General features: G+C 43.0%; 1 protein-coding gene and 1 long non-coding RNA gene across 2 annotated transcripts in view; one reads left to right on the top strand and one right to left on the bottom strand.

Moving 5' to 3' along the window:
- The window catches only part of LOC138510558 (serine/threonine-protein kinase MRCK beta-like), a 2015755-nt gene that overhangs the window by 1387568 nt on the left and 605484 nt on the right, over positions 1 to 22703 (bottom strand). The window contains exon 10 of the mRNA XM_069626316.1: positions 8435 to 8491. Coding sequence (XP_069482417.1) covers positions 8435 to 8491 — 57 coding nt within the window. The remainder of the gene's footprint in view (positions 1 to 8434; positions 8492 to 22703) is intronic.
- The window catches only part of LOC138510561 (uncharacterized), a 129260-nt gene that overhangs the window by 9798 nt on the left and 96759 nt on the right, over positions 1 to 22703 (top strand). The window lies entirely within an intron of this gene.

The raw sequence follows: 22703 nt of genomic DNA, 5'->3' as shown, positions 1-22703 counted from the left end.
ACCTTACCTACACTTTAGAAAGAATGCTATCAAACATTTAATCTTTACTGACCCCTAGTCTCTTATCCTCCAGGCTGTCTCCGCCTTTGGATCTCTCCTACCCTACGCCTCAGTATACTCCCACTCACCCAATATTCCCTTTGAATATTGTGTCACTGTCTGTAATACTATGTGAAATTTATGTTTTGTGATTCAATGTACTATATTGTAACCTGTATATATTTGTAACTCGGTAAGCCTTGCATTTTCATATTGCGGCGCCCTGTTACCTACGGGTTTGGTGCGCATAAAAATTGTATAAACAAACAAACAACAAACAAACAAATCATATATGAAGTGGATTTAGATTTAAGGTACACACAACAGAGAATTAACCATTATCTCTACTGGTCTCTATGGAAGATGAAAGTGAGCAAATTGTGTAATGCAGATATTTGTTGGAATTGTAAAAGCGAGGTGGACACCACGCTCCACATGTTGTGGTTTTGCGGGAAGATACCGTTATTCTGGGAGGTTTATTTTGGGAGAATGGAAATGGTTATTGATTTGTCTATACCTAGGGTTCCACTTGTTGGTGTGCTTGGTCTGATTCCAATGGACACAGGAATGTCTTCAGGTAAAGGGTTTTGGGCTTATAGAACCCTTCTTCCAGCAAAGAAGCAAATTCTGAGGTTTTGGAAAAGCAATGCTTCCCCTTGTATTGATGACTGGTTACAGAGTTTGTCCCTTTTGTCTAGGAGAGAGAAAATATCCTTCAAGGCAGAAAATCAACTAGACAAATATGGGAAGATCTTGTGTGCATTTAATGATCTTTATGCTTAGTTATCTATTCACATTCTAGGTTTTGTGTGTGTGTGTATGTGTTTTCTTTCTTTGTTCTTTCCCTCTTTTCCTTTTCTTCCATCTTTCTTTTCTTTTCTTTTTCTTCTTCCCTTTTCTTCTTTCTTTTCTTTTCTGTTCTTCTTCTAAAGATTAGGTTACTAGGTTGTAGTTCAATAAGTATTGTTTGTATATTTGTATTACTGTATTATGTTTGATTGCTTATGTAAGGTATTAATTGAAGAAATAAAATCCCCCCCAAAAAAACAAAATAAATATATATATTTGTACACGCATTTTTCATTGCATTTCTCTTCTTTATTGTCAACAGAAGATGTTTGTGTAAACCATGAAAGGACCCAAGTAACTAAGACTAACCCAAAATTATTGTATGCATGTATGCAATCACTGTGAGGGGAGACTGGGTTGTGTCTACTTGTACTTTTAAATGTTCATTTCGGGCCTTCACCGTCTTTAGCCTTCTGGCTCCAGCAATGCACTGAAACACAACAGGAGTGATTACATACATTAGCACCCTGCTGAAGTGCTACTGAATCCAAACTTTTGGGATGTTAAAGCCATGTTTTCTATCTGTGTTACTCAGTGAGAATGAGGCATTTGAAAAATATCTTTTCACGTATAGATAGTATTTTTCTTAGTTTTTCCTGTGAGGTATGTGTGTGGTGTTTTGGGGCATGATAGAAGACTGGAGCTAAAACTATATAGAGAATGCTGAGTCCTCCATGGTTCTCGGCTGATCCTATAGGGAAGGGACAGTGCTGATTTTCAGATCTTTAATTAGCATGTGCATGTTTACTTAACATATATGCTGCACTTGTACACCCATTTGGCCCAATGTTTCTAAATTGTAAATCTGTATGTCCTCATCATATTACACAAATATCTCTCCTTTTAAACTCTCTAATGTTGGGAGGAATATTTCTGCTGCCGCAGAGTAGGGCTTTTTGGTTACACATGTTTTCTTTCTACAACTCCCAATCCTTTGGATAGCCACATTTTTTAATAACATCTTTTACCCAATTTAAAGGGACTCATTTTGGCAACATGAGACGGTTGGAGGGCAGGTATTGTGACCCATGTCTCGTTTTTACAAGCACATCTATGCTGCAGGCACATTTTCCACTGAGCATCACACTTACCTCATAACCTTAGCCTGCAGACTGAATAAAGTTATTTGCTACAGGCACACTACCCCCTGAGCAATTTTACTCAGTGTTTGGAATTTCCTGGATCTCCACAGCAGATATATTAATCCACTTAATTATATTATTTGGATGGCAATTGGTGGATTGGAACCTGTAACTTTCAGAGTACTCGCACAGGTCATGAGCAAATCAATAATCCCCTAAAGACTAAAGAAAATACCATTTTCCAATAGCAACTCTGTAAACTATTGTTCCAGTTCAATGGTTTTCAACTGAAAATACAGAGAGGCCAGAGACATTTCATTGCACATTACAATTATTGAACGCTAACCCCTACCCATCAGATTAAAGTCTGTCTGTGCAGCACATGAAGGTTTGAGACTTTGCGCTTTCACACCCCTGCTCTGTCTGCAGCCAATCAACTTAAGTGACAGCAGCATTTGTTTAATGATCCTTTTACAGGATAAACGTGACCTGCCTGAATGCTTCCAGGCCCACAGGCAAAGCAGTACTAAATGTAGGGGGAAACTATTCAGCTTTGTGTGAAAATGAATTAAGTATTCGGACGAAGCTGAATATGTAATTTTCAGCTGGAATTCGGCTGAATACTTACTCAAAGCCGAATTTCGGTACACCCCTAGTATAAAGACACTATACTCTAGAGATCAAACTCACACTGGTGGCAAATATAATTGCTGCGATGTGAGGGAAAACAGAGGTCTCTTCATCCAGTCTCTGGATGAAGAACATCTGGGAAATAATGGCTACGGAAAAATTAACAGCCCACGGCAGAGGCACAGTACAAGATGAAACCACTTGGGACCCCAATACGAAGTACCTTAGCTCAGCAACCTGGTCACATACCCGACCAATGAATTTATAGACACTGATTAATGCTACATAGACTTGAAATGAGGAACTTCTCTACCATTGATGTGGCAGTGGCTACAGTTATAATACAGAGATTATCCTTGTAATGTATAAAAGAACATGTAAGACAGTGGTGGGGGCAGGGTGTAGGGAGGGAACTTTTCTTCTTTCTGGCCTCAAAAGTTATAGTAGTGAGTTGTTATGATTGCTATTTCAACTTTAGATGCTGGATTTAATAAATGCCAATAAACACAGTTTTAGAAAATGTAGAACGAATCGATTACATGTGATCGTGCCAACCACAAAAACAGAGTGGTACATAACAGAGTGGACAAAGCACTGAATTCTTTTTTGTTTTTTTTATTTGGCAGGTCTCCCCAAACTCCTCTTTTTGTCCACCCTTTTAAAGCCATCTCAACCTCATCCTGACCCATTTTTAACCCCTTACAATACTACCCTTTATAAATTTGTTTAATCTTTTCGGTGTTTTCCGGTGTTATTGTCTGCTCTGTTATGTAACACTCTGTTGTGTTTGCAATAAAATTACTGGATATTGAATGAATCAAATGATTAATCAGTGTTATGCCTGTATATACAAATACATATTACACATGTTTCTGATTTGTTGTTATAGTGTGCTAATGTCAACTTGCTGTACATAGAACATTGTTATATGCAATTATTATTACTCATTGTAAGTTGGCACTCATTTATTACCCTCAAATGGATGAAAGGCTGAGCTGATCTTGCTAGGATTCATGCCTGTGACCTGCACATCACACACAGACATCGGTAGCATGAGTGCAACCAGCTGAGCTATCTTGCCAGCCTTAGTTAGTTAAGTTTCACATAGCATTAGAAAGAGCCAGCGTAAGAATTTGATTTTCTATTTTCAGCATGTATGGGCGATGTGCTGGAATTTGCCAATGCTAGAATGTATGCGCGGGTAGGCCTGACACTGAACATAGATTTTCTTCCATTTCTAGTGTGAGGTCCTCTGCAGAGGGTCATCCTCCTCAAACCTTTTCAAGCCAACTCACCACACATTGTCATTGGTTCAGAACCTACACATTTCAAATCACCCGTTCTGCTCATCAGCTAAAGGTCGGAAAGGAAGCAAATGTCAGAGTTTGGGAAACGGGGGCGGGGGAGTGATGTGGTGTGGAATGATGGAGGCTCTGTTGTTTGATGAAAATGTAGGTGATCAGATGGGAAATGAAGGATGGAGGTGGGAAACGAGAATATTGGCAGCAATGCTTGTAAAATGCATGGATTTGTTTCCATGTGGCTTCTCTCCCCACCCATTAATAGAGTAAAGCATGGAGGAATCCATTTGGCCACACACCTAATCACTTAAACAATTAATGTGTTGGCCGAAATTGTGCTTTCTCAAATTCAATCTGGTATTGGGGCAAGGAGCTTTGGCAAGTTTGTCCTAAAATGGCGTAAAAGGTGTAAACTCGGTTTGATTTCAGGATCAATCTTCTAGGCGGAAGCATTGCCAGGAGGTTGGCAGCTGCAGAACATTAATACACAATTAAAATAGATTTAGTTGAGGGAGAGATGGAGATTAGCGAATCACAGTGAATACTTTGGTGACAGAAACCCAAGCAAAAATGTTTGTCATTGACTAGGGAATGGGGAGAAAATCGCAGAATTGTTTGTAGGGTAAGAGATGTCATTTAGTGGCTACACATGAGCGTGTCATCTGTTAGTGATGAAAGACAATTTTAGTTACAAAGAAAAAGTCTTATACTTTGGGGGCAGCCGGGGATTATATTCAGTAGCTGTAACTCCGTGCACTACCTTTTTTTGACACACGCGAGAACAAATTAGTGGCAGAGAAAAAGTCTTATAATTCTTTGGAGGAATATGGAGAGATTGCACCCTGTAACCCAGAAACTAGACCTGAAGAAAACGTATTGCACATCTTTGGCGACAGGCATAGATTGCGTTTAGTGGTTGTAACTCAGTTCACTATTTTTTTGAAGTGAGACAAAATACTACATGTAGAGAAAAAGTCTCCTATTTTTTCGGCGGCAGGAGCAGAGTGCTCAAGGGCTGCAACTCGGCATTCCATCCCTTTGTGAAGAGAACAAATACTAGTTGTATAGAAAAAGTCTTAGAATTCTTTGGAGGAATTAGTAGACTGAATCCAGTGCCAGTAACTCAGTGTGCCATCTTTATGGACAAATGAGGGACATTACAAGATGCAAAGAAAACGGGCTTTTAACTGTGTGCCCTCTTTTTGTGATAAGCAAGAGAAAATGCTAGCTGCTATCTGCAGAGAAAATGCCTCCTATTTGTTTTATTGGGACAATATTCTTTTCAGTAGTTGTAGTTTCGTTGGGCATTTTTTGTGACAAGACAAAATACTAGTTATATATAACTCAGTGCAGCATCTTTTTGTGAGGAATTTGAGAAAATATGATTTGCTGAGAATAGGTTTTAGAAGTATTTGGAAAAAGGAGATTTTTTCAGTTGCTGTAGCTCGGTGTGCAATCATTTTCCGACTATAGAAACTATGAGTGGCAGAGATATGTATTAGAATCCTTTGCAGGCAGGAGGACAGTATATTCACAGGCTCTAACTCAGTGCGCCATCTTTTTGTGCCAAATGAGAGCAAATGTTAACTGAAAAAAACAGACCGTATTTTGGTGGCAGAAAGACCTTGCATGGAGTGGTTTGAACTCTTTTTGATAAGGGAGAGAAGAACAGGTCATTTCAGCCAAGTCACATGTGCGATAGTGCCTCCACTTAGCCATCCCTGGAAGTTCAAGCAAGTTTAGAACCGTTTTGAAATGATTAGTAGGTATTGAAACTACCCCAAAAGCAGGCTTATTGCTCCATATGATTGCTTTTGTCTTGTACGGTAGACCTATTGTATACATAGCTATATCAAACCGAGAAATTAGGGATCCTCACTGCAGTTTAGTATGATATCCTTGTGGTTGGAGCTTTGGGATATGTTTTAACAAACACCATCAATCTTATTGTGGGCCTTTTAAAAGCATGACAAACACGTTTACCTATAAAGGTAGAAGATACTAGTTGCAAAGAAAAAGTATTAGAATTCTTTGGGGGTAAAAGGAGATTTTCGTCAGTGGCTGTCACTCAGCGCACCTTCTATCTGTGACTCAGAGACAATACTAGTTGCAAAGAAAAGGTATGAATTCGTGCAGGAAGGAGGAGATTGCATTCTGTGGCTCTAACTGAGAGTGCAGCATATGTGCTAATATTTCTGATACCCCAAAACGTGGCCGGGGGAAAAGGTGGCATGGAGTTAGAATGCGGTGTACATCACCCACCGTAGTTAATGTGTGCCGCCAGGATTCCAGAAGTGTGTTCTAAATTGAACCCATCCATTTCGCATTAATGGGCAGTACCTTCAGCTACGCATCACTCTAGTGTGCATTGTAAAGTACTACATCCTTAGATAGTAGCCAGAGCATGAAGAGTAGGAGAAGAAGAAGGAGGCAGTCCAGCCTAAGGGCTCTAAGACTGAATGGGGAGAAGTGTTCCAAAGTATAGCTAGTGATGAGCCGGGATCCGCAACACACTGGGCAGAAGTGCAGCACATGTGAAGTTCCTGGTCTGTGTCTCCACCGCCCACCACTCTGTATCCAGTGAAGAGGATCATGAAAACGATGAGGGTGGCGAGGAAGAAAAAGTTGATCCATTTGATTACAGGCCATAACAAATAATTGTGCACCTTGGCGAAACAGAGGAGGAGGAGTGGAAGAACAATGCCATACTTATAGAGATAGGAGGGAAGGGGGGGTTCAAAGACAGCCTGGCAGATCTGAAAATGCAAAATGTCAGCGTGTGGTAGCCGCATCACCAACTCTACCACCTCTGTGGCCGGAGGAGCATAACAGGACATGTCTTGGCCCATAAGAGAAAGGGGTGTCACGGTCTGTCTTGCGCCCTCTGCAAGGGCAGGCACAGGAGCAGAGGCTACAGTATCTTCCTGCTCTTAAACCATTCACTGGAGGAACACCTATGTCTCCTTCACCTGTTGCTCTTCTGTCTTGCACAACAATACCACCAGATCCCCTTACTCAACCTTCATTGGGGGTGCTCCTGCATCTCGCTGCACCCGCTCCCTTCTGAGTTACCAGCAGCTTTTCTTCAACTACAGCGACATGCAATATTGAGATATAGTTCAAAAGGTCCTGCAGTTATTCCCTGATACTGTGTATCGCGCAGCCATGTTGTTTTCTAAGTCCTCCCTGTCCAACTCTGCAGACACCTGGCCAGCTCCCACCTCCGGCACAATGACTCCCTGCACTAACATGGAAACCTTTGATGGCTCTGCTTCCTCCTTACGGTGTACTTCCCCACTCTTACTTCTCCTGTGGCTGTGGCAAACTCTTCTTTGTCAGTCCTGCTTCCTCTCTTCTTTTTGAGCCATTCCCCTATGCGTCCCTCTCCACAAGCAACACCTGCTGTGCCTGTGGGCGTCTGGCCGCTAACTTCACAAGCTGAAGAGGTACACCATTCTCTTCCATGACCTGGCAATTAACAACCTCTGACAAGGGACTCTTCCTACTACTTCTCACTCCAAGTACAATGCCAAGACCCCTGTCCATGATTTCAAACATTTTCCAAAGACTTATACTGGACAAAAACAACAAAGGCGTGTAAATGGCCATGTCATAAAACTGGATTCAGACAAGGCTCAAATAGTCAATGGAAAAGGGTTCTAAAACACTCAAAGAAATGTGAATAAACACAGGAAAGATTCTCTGGTTCAAAAATTGATGGGAATATTATTTAAGTTTCACTAACAACAGAGAATACAAACAGTTATTAATATTACTGAGTGATGACAAGGTAAGTCAAGGTAAGTGAAACAAAGGGAAGCAGCCAAACAAGGTCTAGTGGGACAAACGCACATGCAGTGGCATCAGGAATGGACATGAAAAAATACCTGTTTTGTTTATTTAAAGATTTTGGGAGTGGCACAAAGGGCAAAATGAACAGAGAGAAAGACAGGAAAAACGTGGTTTCGTGTTTTTGACATTCTCTATGAGGAAAAATAGAAAAACATACACAACTGTCAAAACGGAGCAAACAACAATACAACAAGAACTAAAAACGAATGCGTTGGTAAAAACACCAGTTGTTGAGTCTGCCATGCACACTCCTTTTTCAACCCAACTGAACGAACAAAAGGAAAGTGAGATTGAGCTGCGTTTTGTAAAGCCACTGAATTTCCTTCTGATTGGTCCGCTGAAGCGGAACACGGCCAAACAAACTTGCATACAAGCTTGAATGCTGTTATGGGCTGCCAGTAATTTCCACAACATCTCATTGGTCCACCGAAAACTGGCCATGGCATTCAGTTCGACCTGCTAGTCGGGCTGAGGGGGAGGTTTGCCATGCCTAAATTGCTAGATGCCACAGCAGCACCACTTTCTACCTGAAACAAATGCTGTTAGCTGACTAACAACATGCCTGTTAGTAGTTATTAACAGAATGCATACACAATCATAATTAGGAATAGCACAAATAACATAGTATAGCATGTTTCAAATTAATTCACTTGAAAATCAAAATGTATTTGTCTTTCTTACCCATTTTTGAAATATGGAAAGATTCTTTTTGTGGTCTTGGTATTTTCAAAAGAAATCCTACAGGGGGACAAGAAAAAGAGGTAATATTTAGTCAAAACATGAACACAATGTGTAAAGAAAGGTATACAATGTTTCCTACAAGTATAAAACAGCTTTCCCTTTTCAGGTGATCATTTTGAACATCCAACGAGGTCTAAGGAAAAAAGCAAAAGAAAAGATTGGTTCCTGCTAGTCCTCCACACACTTCATGATGTTATAATCAGCTGCAACAACATGTGCCTTTGGGCTTCCAGCCATCAGCTTAGGAGTTGGTGAAGAATAAAGTATTCCTGGTACAAGCAATTTAGCTTTATCCCTCTGCATACCTGAAGTTAGCATAAATGGCGTGCAAAATGACATAGTTGGCCTCATTACACGGAAGGCGGTAATCCAGGGTGCTATTAGCACCCTGGACCATGCCGGTAAATTACCGGCACCGCCTTGGCGGAAAGGGGATTTACCGCCCCATTCCAAGGTTGGAGGGGCGGTAAATCCCCTTTCCGCCATTGCCCTTCCCCATTCCCATTTCTGCCCCATAGGGCTCTATGGGAATGGGGAAGGCGCTAATTACGGCACCGCAATTTTGCGGTGCCGTAATTAGCTCCGAGGTCCCTTAGCGGATTGGTACTTAACGCCTGCAAGAAGCAGGCGTTAATTCCTCCAACCCGCAAAGGGACCTCGTAGTACGGCGGTAAGGGTTAACGGTCACCGTTGCCATTAACGGTGACCGTTAACCCTTACCGCCGTCCGTGTAATGAGGCCCAGAGTCATAGTACATCAAGGAAATGCATTATGTAAACTACATGCATTGGGTTACCTACATAGCAATTAATATTTACCTTTAAATGCAGGCACAAGTAGATGATACCAACATCCCATGAAAACCTAAATGTTTTCTTTGCACCGTTTCTGATTTAGGCATGTGCCTTGCTCAAAATGAGATTTCTGTCGTTTGGGGCAATGACATCATGTGACTGTGATTCAAGTGAAATTGTTATGTGGTGAAAACAATAGTTTGGAGATAGTTTCATTTCCTGCCGTGGACAGCCATTTTAGTTTTTTTTCTGTAAAAAAAAGCTGGTTGCTAACGCTGAAAAGTACTGCCCTTATTTGACAACGCACCCCATGATATTGGTGCCCATGTACTGATTCTCCTTGCTATAGCTCTTCAAGGTAGCTAAGGGTATGTTTAGTGTCAAGCGTTGTGTGGTAGAGCTGGGTAGGGGCCTTTATTGTACGAACCAAACTCAAGCAGAACGTCATTTGTTTACAGCCCTGTTCTGCCATGCATATTTTCCAGTACTAATGATGCTTCTCAGATGCTACAAGTACTGGATAAATCTAGACAGTGTTCTGGGGGCAAACATATCACTTGACAAGGCAATGATGGCCAACCAAACTTGGTTTATATTTCAGTCGAAAAAACACCACTGGGAGAAAAAGGTGCCTCCTTGATTCAAACCAGAAAACACTGATGTTTCTCTTCCTCCCAGTGGTGTCTTTCTGTGAACAAGGATGTGAGAAAGTTTGGGGGACTGAAGAGGAGACTTGACATAAAATAGGAGAAGGGCCCTAACTTCTCCTCCGGACCCCCGCCAGTTTGCCTGTGCGCCTTCTCACATTGCTTCATCTCCAGTTCCCAGACCTTATTCAAAACAGTGCACATTCTATGTTATGTTTGTTTATTTATTTATAGTGCGCGCCAGAGCCGAGGGTATCCGGGCGCGTGTTCAAGAATACTTTAAGCTTACATGTTACAGTTACACATTTCAGGAAGGCTGCAGGGTGCATTGACAGTAAATGATGACAATATACGTGGTTACATACACAGGTGATTGAACACAGGGGTGTATATACAGTGTACATTGAATGTCAAGGAGCAAGGTGGGTTAAGCGGGGGTGATGAGCAAGGAGGTATGCGTTCAGCTGCGGATTAACAGGTGGGTCAGACGTAAGTGTAGTCAGTTATAGGTCGTTTTCTTTGAGCCATTTAATGCAATTAAGTCTGAAGTGTGGATAAGATTGGCCAGACCTTAAGGATGATGGGAGGGAGTTCCATAGCTGGGCCGCTTTGACGGGGAAGCTGATGCCTCCGGCTGTGCTCAACCTAAATGGGGCCACAGTTAGTTGGTTGGTGTATGCTTCTCTGGTAGGTCTGTTAGAAGTTCTTCTTTTGAATCTTTCTGTTAGGTATTTGGGGGCTAGGTCATTAATACTTTTGAAAGTCAATGATGCTGTTTTGAGTTTAATTTTGTCAGCTGTGGATAGCCAGTTAGATTGTCTTCTGACGTGTGAGATATGCTCTCTTCTTGGGATTTCTAGGGCAGTTCTAAGGGCGTTGTTCTGCAGGGTTTGGATTGTTTGCAGTGTGTGTTTATTGGACCCTATGTATAGTGCATTGCAATAGTCCAATTTAGAGAATACCAGGGCTCTTGATAGGCTGAGGCAGCTGGCGGTGGATAGGTATGGTTTAGCTGCTCTAATCAGCTTACAGGTGTAAGAGGTGCTAGAGGCCATCGCATTCACTTGCTTTGTTAGAGAGAGGCAAGAGTCGAGGTAAAAACCTAGTGTTTTTACTTCTTTCGCTACTTTAATGGTGTTGCCATCTATGACAAATGATGAGTAGTCATCGTTCAGTCTTTTGATATTTTGTGTGTTCCCCAGTATGATGAGTTCCGTTTTGTCATCTTTCAGGCATAGACCATGACGGGCCATCCATGCCTGGATGATGAGGTATATTCTGTTCACCAAGGCCAAATCCTGTTCATAATCCCCCAATGTGGGATGAGAATCTGAGTGTCATCTGCATAGTTTGTGTAGGTGACACCCAGAAGATCCAGATCATCGAACAGGGGCTTCGTGAAGATGTTTTACATAGTCGGAGAGACACAGGATCCCTGGGGGACGCCACATGTGATAGGTACTGGGTCAGCCACTGTGGAGGTGGAGAAAACCCTCATGGTTCTGCCGCTTAGGAACAACCTGATCCCTGCAATGGCATGTGTGGAGAAGTGGGCCGCGGTTTCCAATTGGGTACAGAGCACATCATGATCCACCAAGTCAAATGCCGCTGAGAGGTCCAGTAGGAGGAGTAGGGCAGTTTTTCCAAGATCTCTCAGCTCATCGACTTGGGCTTTGAGATCGATGAGCGCAGTTTCGGTACTATGTTGAGGCCTGAAGCCTGACTGTCTGGTGCCTAATAGTTGGTGCATCTCCAGATATTTCTGGATCTGTAGGTAGGCCACTCTGTCTAGGATTTTTAGCAGAAATGGTACCGTAGTGATTGGCCTGTAGTTAGTCGGGATGGCGGGGTCCAGGGTTTGCTTTTTAAGGAGGGAGAGGACCCATGATTGTTTAAGATTGTCCGGTATAGTGCCTGATGCAAAGGAAGCATTAATAAGTTTGGAGATAAATGGGGATAGGTTTCTGGCCGCGTCTTTTATCAGTTGGGCTGGGCATATGTCGCCTCGACAGTTGGTTGGTTTGAGCGAGAGTATTATTTTTTCAATCTCTAGGATGGTTACTTTGGTGAAGTTGAATTTATGTTCTGGTTTGGTAGAGGTAGGTGGTTTACCACTTTGATTGTTTGAAGCGGGTATATTTTGTTTCTTTTTCTCAATTTTGGTTTGGAGTTTGGCAATTTTGTTGTTTAGAGCTTTTTGGATGTTAGAACACCACGTTTTATTTTTGTCGCAGTTGTCTGGAGCAGGGATAGGGTTTTCCAGTTCTTTTAGTATAAGAAATAGCTCTTTGGTTCTAGATTTAGCCTGTAGTATTCTGTTGTTAAAGATTTCTTTTTTGGCCCTTCTTATTTCATTTTTGTAGATCTTAGAGGCACTGATGAGAGCTACTTTGTTAGTCTCTAATGAGTTAGTCGCCAGGCGGATTCGCATTTGCATTTTTCAATTCTTAGGGATATGAGGTGAGGGGTGAACCAAGTGTTTAAATGTGTTCTGGGCTTGCTTTTTCTCATTTTCAGCGGGACGACAGTGTCCAAGGCTATGGCCATGATTGAGTTGAATTTGTTCACTATGGCTGTTGGGTTTAGTGATTCAGATAAGGAATTTAGAGTTGGGAGGATAAGTGGGAGCAGTTTTTCCGCAGTTATGTTTTTTTTATTTCTGGTTGGAAGGGAGGGGGCAATATATTTTCCTTGGGTTGGGTGGTGTTTTCATTTATGAGGAAGGTTATTAGTGCATAATCTGTACAGATTTGTGGGCAGACATCGGTAATTGTTACATTACAGTTGTGGTTGGCTACCCAGTCGAGTGTTCGACCTTTTTCGTGGGTAGGTTGTGAGATTCTTTGGGTAAATCCCACTTCTGTGATGATATTGGCGATGTTAGTCGCTTGCAAGCCTTTGTGGTCGTTGAAACCTAAGTTCATGTCACCCAGGAGGATGCCTTGCAATGAGTTTTTTAGATTGTTTGAGAGGATCATAGAGATGTCCTCCTCAAAGATTCCAAGGGGACCTGGTGGCCTATAGATGAGGTGTATGTTGATAGATTGAGAAGGTGATGTTGAGAGTTTGGCGGTTAAGGATTCACAAGATTTGGTGATTGAGGGCATTTCTATTTTTATGGCGAGATTGTTTTTAGCGATGATGGCTAGGCCGCCTCCTCAAGAGTTGGTTCTGTCCTCTCTCAGAATGTTGTAGTTTTCTTTGTAAAAAGGCTATTTTAAGTAATTGTAGAGAGGTTTAGCCTTTTTTGTGGCTGCCAACACACCTCTCAAAATCTGCCAAACTTACTCAAAATAGCCCCTGACCACTGACAAATATTTATTTCTATTTATGAAAAATGGTTTAACATGGATTTTTCAGTGTCTCTATTTCTGCCTCCAGACGGTCTTTTTGGCCTCTCCCTCGAATGTAGAGTTTGAATAAGACATGCACAGACACCAAAAATGTATGGAGGCGGTGAGCTGTATTGTGGTATAAATCGACATAACATAACATATACTGCACATCACACATTTTGTTTGCTTTTGAGTTACTCATGACAATTTCTTGTAAGGTTGCTTTCCATGATACCATTGCATGTAACTTCCTGTAATATAATTTTAGGTGATTTTACATTGATGTCTATACATATGCAAATTCAGCTACTCTGCACGTCCTTTGCCACATGGGCTCCGACACGTCATAGAACCTGCCCTGGATACTGCTAAAGAGCATAATTCTGTACACAAAATTGCCTGCATCCTTTCCAGGGGCATTGTCTCAGTGACATCTGTTGCCTGTACATTGAAAACATTGTATATCCCAGATTTCTACCCCAAAAGGAATTTATGTTAATAAATGCATGTTTTTCATATAAAATGGACAAACACTGTTGTGTGCCATTATTTCTGCAAAAAATGCATGAACACTGATATGCACAGATTTTGAAAACACTGGAAAAACGCCACTGAAACTGACAAAACAAAAACAAAACAAACACTAACAACCAAAAACGCTATTGATATTATATCCTCTGTGAGTGCAGAAGTCTGATTTGCCTACTTCTGAAATACATAATGGCTACTCTATTATGAGGTCATGTGTGGGTTGTGGCATGACTAAACACACCAAAGGCTGTAGCAGTCCTAATGTTAAATATAGAGCAGTCCAAAACTACAAAAGCTAAAGGCATACTCTCTTAGAGTAGACATGTAAGGAGCATGATTCTTGTATGAAATTTCGTTAATGTTCCTACACTATTGCTACTTGCCTTCATACATCCTACATACAGTAACTGGGATTGTTAATGCCATGCATTTAACCTAAGTTCTTCTACTATAGAGTAAATAATGTATTAGTTGAGTGCAACTAAGAAAGTGTGAAAAGAGCCTCCCCCAACACTCAGGAAAACATGAAAACTCCACCTACACCAATTGAGGAAATACACCCACACTGAGAGAATATGGGGTTTAGATCACCAATGCATTTATGATTTTTTAACATACACACTGTAATAGCACCCCTTAAGAAATGCACCACAAATCAAAGCACCTCTTCTCCAAGATGCCATGTATACGTTCAAAGGTGTTTCCGAATGACCACTACATCACAAAATATACACTGCGCAAGTACACGGCTTGAAATACAATTTGATGCCATTCAGAGTGTGCAGCACACTTCTACACACAGAGTAAGCAATGGCACTAAGGTCTCGGCAGGTGCAGATGGATGCACAATCTATTCATTGCACAAAAAGAAGGCAATGCCATGCACCCATAAACAAGGCCCAATCACTTTGCAATATCGTCAACCTCCTCATCACCACCCACATCACAGCTCTCCCATCCCGCTTTACTGGTGAGGCAATCTGGCAATCCCCTTTGACATAAGTCATGTCACACCAATCAAGCAAATCCATCAGAATACAAGCAAACAAGCCTTCAGTTCATGCGAGAACTTGCCAGTGGAGGCTCTCATGGAAGACCTCACTAAACTTCACCTCACATGGGCTGATTTACCTCTGACAAACCAGGACTGCGACTCGTTTCTCCAAGTACTCAACACCACCCTTCCAACAAACATCAACCTCCATGCCCAAACAAAACAATGCACCCTCAAGCCTAAACCTTGTGCAACCTGGCGCACACACAAAGAGTTAACTTCAACAAATGAACCATCCAAAAACAAGATGAAAAATCCTGCAGTGCACCCAACCTCTCCCTGCTCGAGGAACTCTGTGCTGCATGCAGATGGCTCATCACCACTGCCAAGGCCAACTACTACCAAAACAGCCAAAAGCAACAATGAAAGCAGAGCTTTCCTTTAAAGTCATCCAGCACTGCATCAACTCTCTGCCCCATCCATACAGCAACTCCACAGAAAATACAATTTCATTAACTTCTTCATCAACAAGATCAGCATGATCCGCCAAAGCATAGACACCAATGCCACAAATGGCAGCACACTACACATCCCATCATGCAAAACCACAACTACCTGGACAACTTTCAAGACACTCACTGCCAGTTTAGCATTTCTCAAGGCCACATACTACATGGATGACACCCTCCCTGCCTCTGTACTCAAGACCCTTTCGACTCAATCTCTCCTCCCTAACCTGACAATCATCAGCAGCTCCCTAACTCAAGGCACCTTCTCCTGGCCATTAAGACTGGACAAATCCTCCCACTTCTCAAGAAATCAACACTGGACTCCAAAGACCTCTCCAGCTAACCTCCCATCGTCCATCTCGCTCATTAGGTAAGAGCCTTGAGAAAGCAGTAGCCACGCACTCCTCCAACACATTGAAGCTAACAATCTCCTACAGTCCTACCAATCTGGCTTTTGACTCAGATACAGCACAGAAACAGCTACCATCAAGGTGAGCGACAACAGCCTTAAAATCCTATACGATGGTCATCCTTGCCTCCTGTTTCTACTTGACCAGAATTTGACACAATAGACCAGCAGACACAAACCGACAATCTACGTCCCTGCTTAGGGATCAGTGAAATTGTTCTGAGCTGGTTCCAATCCTACCTTGCTAATTGCCACCAGTTCGTACAAATGGATTGCTCTAGAACACCAGCACTACCCATCACCTGTGGAGTCCCGCAAGGATCCATCCTCTCCGCTGCCATCTACATTCTTTACATGGACTGCTCAAACCCCTCCTTGCTCCACACAACATCCACATCCACCAATATGCAGATGAAACGCAGCTCTACCTCAAGATATCCTCCATCAAAGACATCCACAGGATCAAGGCCTGCCTCACATTGATCCAGTCATAGATGTCCAGTGCCTACCCGAAATTAAACCGCTCCAAGACTGAATTCCTACTGCTAACCAACAACATTGAGCACCCTGACATACAGGCCTGGCTTTCTGCTATGAACCTCGAGGGTGTCACACCCCAGCTGGCCACCTGTGCCAAGTGCCCTGGAATCGACATCGACAGACACCCCTCCTTCAAACAGCATATAGCAAGTAAGACACAAACGGCTTGGTACCAACTGTCTCTCCTGCACAAAATCAAGCCCTTCATACCAGAAAACAACTTCAGATCTGCTGTCCAAGCATTGGTCGTCTCCCAAGTGGGTGGTGGCAATGGCTTTTTGGAAGGCCCTGGCAACCCTGAGATGTGTCCTGCATGTTGCAACACGCCTCATCAAAGGAATGCGCAAATTCAACCACATCACCCTGACTGACCCTCATCATATTGCCCTGGCTCCTGCTGCAAACCTGTATCATCTTCAAATCCTGCTGCAGAATCTAAAAGGCAGCAACCCTATATTCCCCAAGCCACTTCACTGAGAAACTCAGCCTCTCTGGAGACTTGCGACCCACCAGAAGTAAGGAAATGTGTAGACATGAGCTCTTCTGGTGCAGGAAGCAGAGACCCAGAAGACAGGCCTTCTCTGTCCACGCCCTACTCTAGATCCTCCTCCCCATCCACATTCGAATCACCCCATCGCTTTTACAGTTGAGGAAGGAGCTCAACACTTTCCTCTTCAAGGAATGACTCAGGTCCACACACCAGCAACACAATACCCTATGTGAGACTGGGTGATCTGCTCCCCACTGTTTCCTCCCCTGGCTGTTTGTAGATCCTTGCTGCCAAATGACCTACCTTCCTCTTCCCTGTGGTTAGTGCCACACTCCTTGTTTCTCTGCTTCCTTCACTGTTCTTCCCCCTATGATTGTAAAGCACCCCATTGATTCCCAAAGCTAGGTTTGTGCTCTAATAATAATAATATGCAAGGTGCATTTTCCTCCCTGTCCAACAAGCAATGACAAGTCATGATTACATGCAGAAAGTATGCTACAAAGTGCCAGCTCAGCAGTGAAACCTGCTTCCTGCTGAGCGGGCACTTTGTAGCAGGCTTTCACAGCTGTGCTGGGCACTTGTTGAGTGGATGTTTATATGCTCAACAAGAAAAACAAAAGAGGTGATGGCCAGAAGGTTTATAATTAATCTTAACCTCTGGCAGTGCTCTGAGCAACCCTCCAAACCATCATCCTTCACCTTCCAAGCCGTTACAAAAGTGGAAAGACAATCTGAAAATCAGGCTTGGTCCCACCCTAAAAGCGGCAGTCCAGCAAGAACTGCTATGTCACATCCCTTCTGCATGAGACCACAAGCATCGCCAAACTCGCTAGACTTGTGGCTATGTGGAGGGGTCCTGAATGCAGACCCGCAGATCAACAACAGGTCTGAATCAACCTGTGGGCGGAGCCAAGTATCCAGAAGAGCAGAGCAGAACAAAGGACTAACCAAAGGCATGCAGATGCAGGTTGGCATCCTGAGCCTGTTATTGTCCCGGTAGAGCCCTGCTGTGTCCTCGATCTCAGAAGACTTGCAAAGGTACTTTGAACCTTTGGAGTGGTGGCAATGATCACTCACTCTCGATGCTTCCTGTTTGCCCTGCAAAAGAGCTTGATTGGAATTTTTCCTGGACCATCCAGCGGACTGTACAACTCAAAGCTTGGCACCCGTGTAGGAGTGTTGTCGCATCAAGTTTTGCCTCAAAACATCAGGGAATCCTAGCTTGCACAGCAAAGCACCTTTTCGCCAAATGTTGTTGTCCCAGCTGCTTTGGACCGCGAGAGAGAAGGTTACGTCAGACCGCAAGAATTTGGTGCCCTTGCGTCACTGTGTGACAATGGCTGTCGCTGATGGTGGTTTTCCTGCATTCCTTCTCGTGCCTTGAGACCAGCTCCATCAGTGTTTTCTTTGTTCTTCAAACGAGACAAGAGATACAGCTTCTGTTGCAAACCGGACCCCCATTGCCACCCGTCTCTGCACTTTGAAGCCGAACTGTCAGGTTGAGAGGTCCTGGGTCCGCGGAAGCTGCTGAACCCCCGACAATCCCCCTGAAAAAATGTAATTCCCAGAACTAGATATTAATTCAGCTCTGCAAACTACACCCCAAAGGGAAAGGGGGAAGTGGATAACAAAACAACACCAGGCTGACTGCGTCAAGGCTAACCAAAGCTGAACCTGCAGAGGATATAAGAAAAGCAGATACAAATCCTTTTATTACTTACTTAACCTTTAGAGTTGGAAAGACTTTAAATCCTTAACTAATAATTAAGAATCATACCTGGTTCTTCTCTTGAAATTTCTTAGAGAAGCTTGTAAATAAGCTGAAAATCTCTCTTACTTGAGACTCTTGAAATTCACAGCAACTTCTTATTTTGGGCAAACCTGGAAAGTTTTGCTCTTTGCCTTTTTTTTCCCAAAATTCACTAATTGTCCAGTTAAATTGCCTTTAATATTTTCTTTCTTTTTCTTTCAAACTTTTCTTTAGTTTCCAAAACCTTTTTACAATTCTATAGAGTTTGAGAATTCTTGAAGAAACACGTGCTAAACACACACGCAGATGGTCTCAATGCTGAAGATTCGCACGTTGAAAACTTCCTGCGCTGAAGAACACACGCACTGTAAGAAAAGTCCACACGCAGAAAACACACGCACTTGTAAACACACGCGAAGCAGAATTCACGCGCAAACGGATTCTCGCGCAGAAAACACACGCGCTTGTAAACACATGCGCTGTTGAACTCCCGCGCCTATTCACACACGCCTTGTAACCCACGCGCAAAAGAGTTCACACGCGGTCGAGATAACGCGTTAAAAAGCACACGCGCTGGTAAACACACGCGCAATTGAGTTCTCGCGCAGAAGCACACGCGCTTGAAAACACACACGCAATGGGGTTCTCACGCGGCGAACAGATTCTCGCGCTAGGAAGCACATGCGCTGGAAAACACACACGCAATGGGGTTCTCACGCGGCGAACAGATTCTCGCGCTAGGAAGCACATGCGCTGGAAAACACACGCGCAATGGAATTCTCTCGCCTGGAAGTACACACGCTGGAAACACACGCGCAATTGAATTCTCACTCCGAAACAACGCGCTTGAAAACACACGCGCTAATTTCACTCGCACGCACAAAGGTTCAACGGTTAGTTTCAGATTACACGTAGTACGTGTTTAACAAATAGCGTTCACCCGTTAACCTCGCGCAAAACTTCAAGCGCACTCAAAAAGTTCAAAATATAAATTCAAAGATAACATTTTACGAGTTCTCACTTAAATGTCTCAAAACAAAGTCACTTATCTCCAGAACGATTTCCTAAAGATCTTCAGAGTTTCCTGTCTTCAAAACGCATTCCTGACAGCTGAGAACTTCTCCTGAAACCCCCAAGAAAGTAGCCGCTCAACTGCTAGCGCCTGAAGGATAAAATCCACCAGGCCCAAGTCTTAAGTAGGAGCAGCCACTACACACGTCCTCTCAGCTGGGGTTTAGATGATGAAAGGCAAAGAGTGACAGTTTAGAATGTTCATTGTTGTTCAGCAGTGTTTTCTAACCAATCAGAGCTGTCACTGTGAAACTCCATTTTGCCTTGGGTCAGAACCAGGATTCTGAATCAGGAAGTTAAGGCCAAACCAACTACAATAGAAAACTTCCCACCCACACAAGGCTAATCTAAAAAAGAATAATAAAAGAGAAATAATGGAAAGAAACTTGAATAAGGGAAAATAGCCTGAATAGGGGAAGGAAACCTGACAGTACCCCCCTCCTAATGCCCAGTCCCTGGGCCTACCTTATGTGGATTTTTAGCCTGAAACTTAGCCACTAAACGGGGAGCATGTACATCAACTGAATCTTCCCAAGATCGTTCTTCAGGTCCATATCCCTCCCAATCAATTAAATACTGCAACCTTCCCCTCACTCTCCTGGAATCCAAAATTTGTTTAACCACAAATTCCTCAGATGAATCCTCCAAAATCACAGGGGAAGGTGGTGTTATAAATCTAGTTCCTGAACAAACTGGTTTTAAAAGTCTAACATGGAAAGTAGGATATACCTTCAAATGCTTGGGTAATTTCAATCGTACTGCCACAGGGTTGATGATTCTCTCTACCTCGAATGGGCCTACAAATCGTGGACTGAATTTATTCTTCCCCTTAATTTTTAGGTACCGGGTAGAAAGCCAAAGTAAGTCTCCCACCTTATATTCAGGACCAGCCTTCCTTCTCAAATCAGCACACCTTTTATATTTCAACTTGTTTTCTCCCAGCACCTTTTTTGCTCTATCCAAGTTATTCTTCATTACCAGCAAACAATCTTCCACTCTAGGATTGCCGGAATCCTCCAACACCTCAAAACTCAGAAAGCGAGGATGAAACCTACGACCCAAAAATAAAGGGGACATAGAAGTAAAAATCTTTACCACAATTGTTGTAAGAGAATTCTGCCAACCATACCAAATCCACCCATTCCTCTCCAGCTTGTAAGTAACACCTTAAAATTTCTCCTATTCCTGATTTACTCTCTCCACTTGTCCATTAGTCTCCGGATGATACCCAGAAGTGAAACTAACGTCTACCCCAAGTTTCCTACAGAAGGCCCTCCACAATTTTGAAATAAATTGAGATCCCCTATCAGAGATAACTTGACTTGGGAGTCCATGTAGTCTAACCACACCTTGCAAGAAACTATGAGCCGGTTTTTCCGCGGTAACCTCTCTCTCCATTGGTAGAAAATGTGCTTCTTTAGTAAGAAGATCCACCACAACAAGAATGGTAGTACAACCCTTATCTTGAGGGAGATCAACAATGAAATCCATAGAAATAGTGTGCCATGGACGAGGAGGAACAGGTAACGGCTCCAATAAACCATGCGGCTTCCCAACTTGACTTTTTGCTTGTGCACAGACTACACATGTTTTAACAAAGTTCAATGTGTCTTGGCGAATTTTTTCCCACCAAAAGTTCCTTCGAACCAATTCTAGAGTTTTTCTGAAACCAGGTGTCCTGATATGGATTCATGACAATTTCTCAATACCTTTTCTCTTAACTCTTCAGTGGGTAAATAAAGTTTGTTATCAAAAAATGGAAGACCGTTTAGTTTAGTTTAGTTTAGTTTAGTTTGGTTTAGTTTATTATTTGTAGGGCGCGCCAAGCCCTGGAGCATCAGGGCGCACAAGACAAGAATATGCTCAACTTTGTTACAGGTACATCTACATAATCATAGTACATTCAGCAATAAATAAAATATATACAGGTACATGTGCATGGTCATGATGCAGTATACAATAAGCAAGAATGAGCAGGGCTGGAGCTAGGTCCAGACAAGAGCTGAACAATGTGGAGGTGATATACAGTGGAATAAGTACAGTAATATACAATGGTGTAAAATACAGAACGTGGTATCAGAGCTGGGGCATGCAGGTGGATCGCTAGTAGGGTAGTCAGGTCAAGCAGGTCGGATTAGTTAGATGTCATTAGCTCTCAGCCACTTGGTCAAACCGTCTTTCAAACTTCTGGCTGGATCCAGTCTCACCCACTCCTCCTTCTTCTGCAAGGACATATTCTGGCGAACTTCGTTCAAAAAATCCATTTCTTTAATGGCTCAGGCTAACAAAAAACGTTCTGGAGCAATTAGAGGTTCTGGCTCCAGAATCTCTCTCTCCTCACTACCAGGAAATTGGCGGGATAAGGCATCAGCTTTTTTGTTCCGACTTCCGGGTTTAAAAGTCACAACAAAATCATAATCGGCAAAGAATAAGGACCAACGAAGTTGTCGTGGAGACAAGGTTCTTGCAGATTTTAAAAACAATAAATTTCGATGATCAGTAAGAACCGCGACCGTATGTTTTGTCCCTTTCAGAAAATGCCTCCATTCTTCAAAAGCGGACTTTATTGCTAAAAGTTCACGATCTACAATTTTATAGTACACTTCAGCAGCAGAAAACTTCCTAGAAAAGAATGCAACTGGATGTAGTTGACCAGTAGTTTCATTCCTTTGAGAAAGCACCGCCCCCAACGCTAAATTTGTGTCATGATCTCTGCTTCCAAAAGATCAGGACTTGCCCGACTCCCTTGGAAGCAGACCCATAACCCCGGTTCCGAGTGCCAGCCAGTCCCAATTGGGACCTTTTGGACCCTGTCCTGGCGCCAGTGGCACCAGGCTCATAAAGATGCCCAGTCCCAGCGCTGGAAGCGTCGGGCTCATAATGCTTGGGTGGACTTACCTGCAGCAGACCATGCTGCTTACTTACCTGCCAGTTGAACCCCTGATCCTCTTCTGTTTGGGACTACCTTTCCTGTTGGGTGGAGCAGGAGCCACTCCCTAGGTTCAGAACACTGGAACTCTTCTGGAAAGCAGGAACTCTTTTCTTACCTGGCGTGGCTGTGGAAGGAGACGCCTAAGCACTACAGGAGGCTATTCAAACCACACCCGATGGATGAATCTTGCTTTGCGTTATTCTGCAT

Source organism: Ambystoma mexicanum, chromosome 6p (assembly GCF_040938575.1).
Source record: "Ambystoma mexicanum isolate Mex_15411 chromosome 6p, UKY_AmexF1_1, whole genome shotgun sequence".
NCBI lineage: Eukaryota > Metazoa > Chordata > Amphibia > Caudata > Ambystomatidae > Ambystoma > Ambystoma mexicanum.
This window is presented reverse-complemented; position numbering and strand designations above follow the sequence as displayed.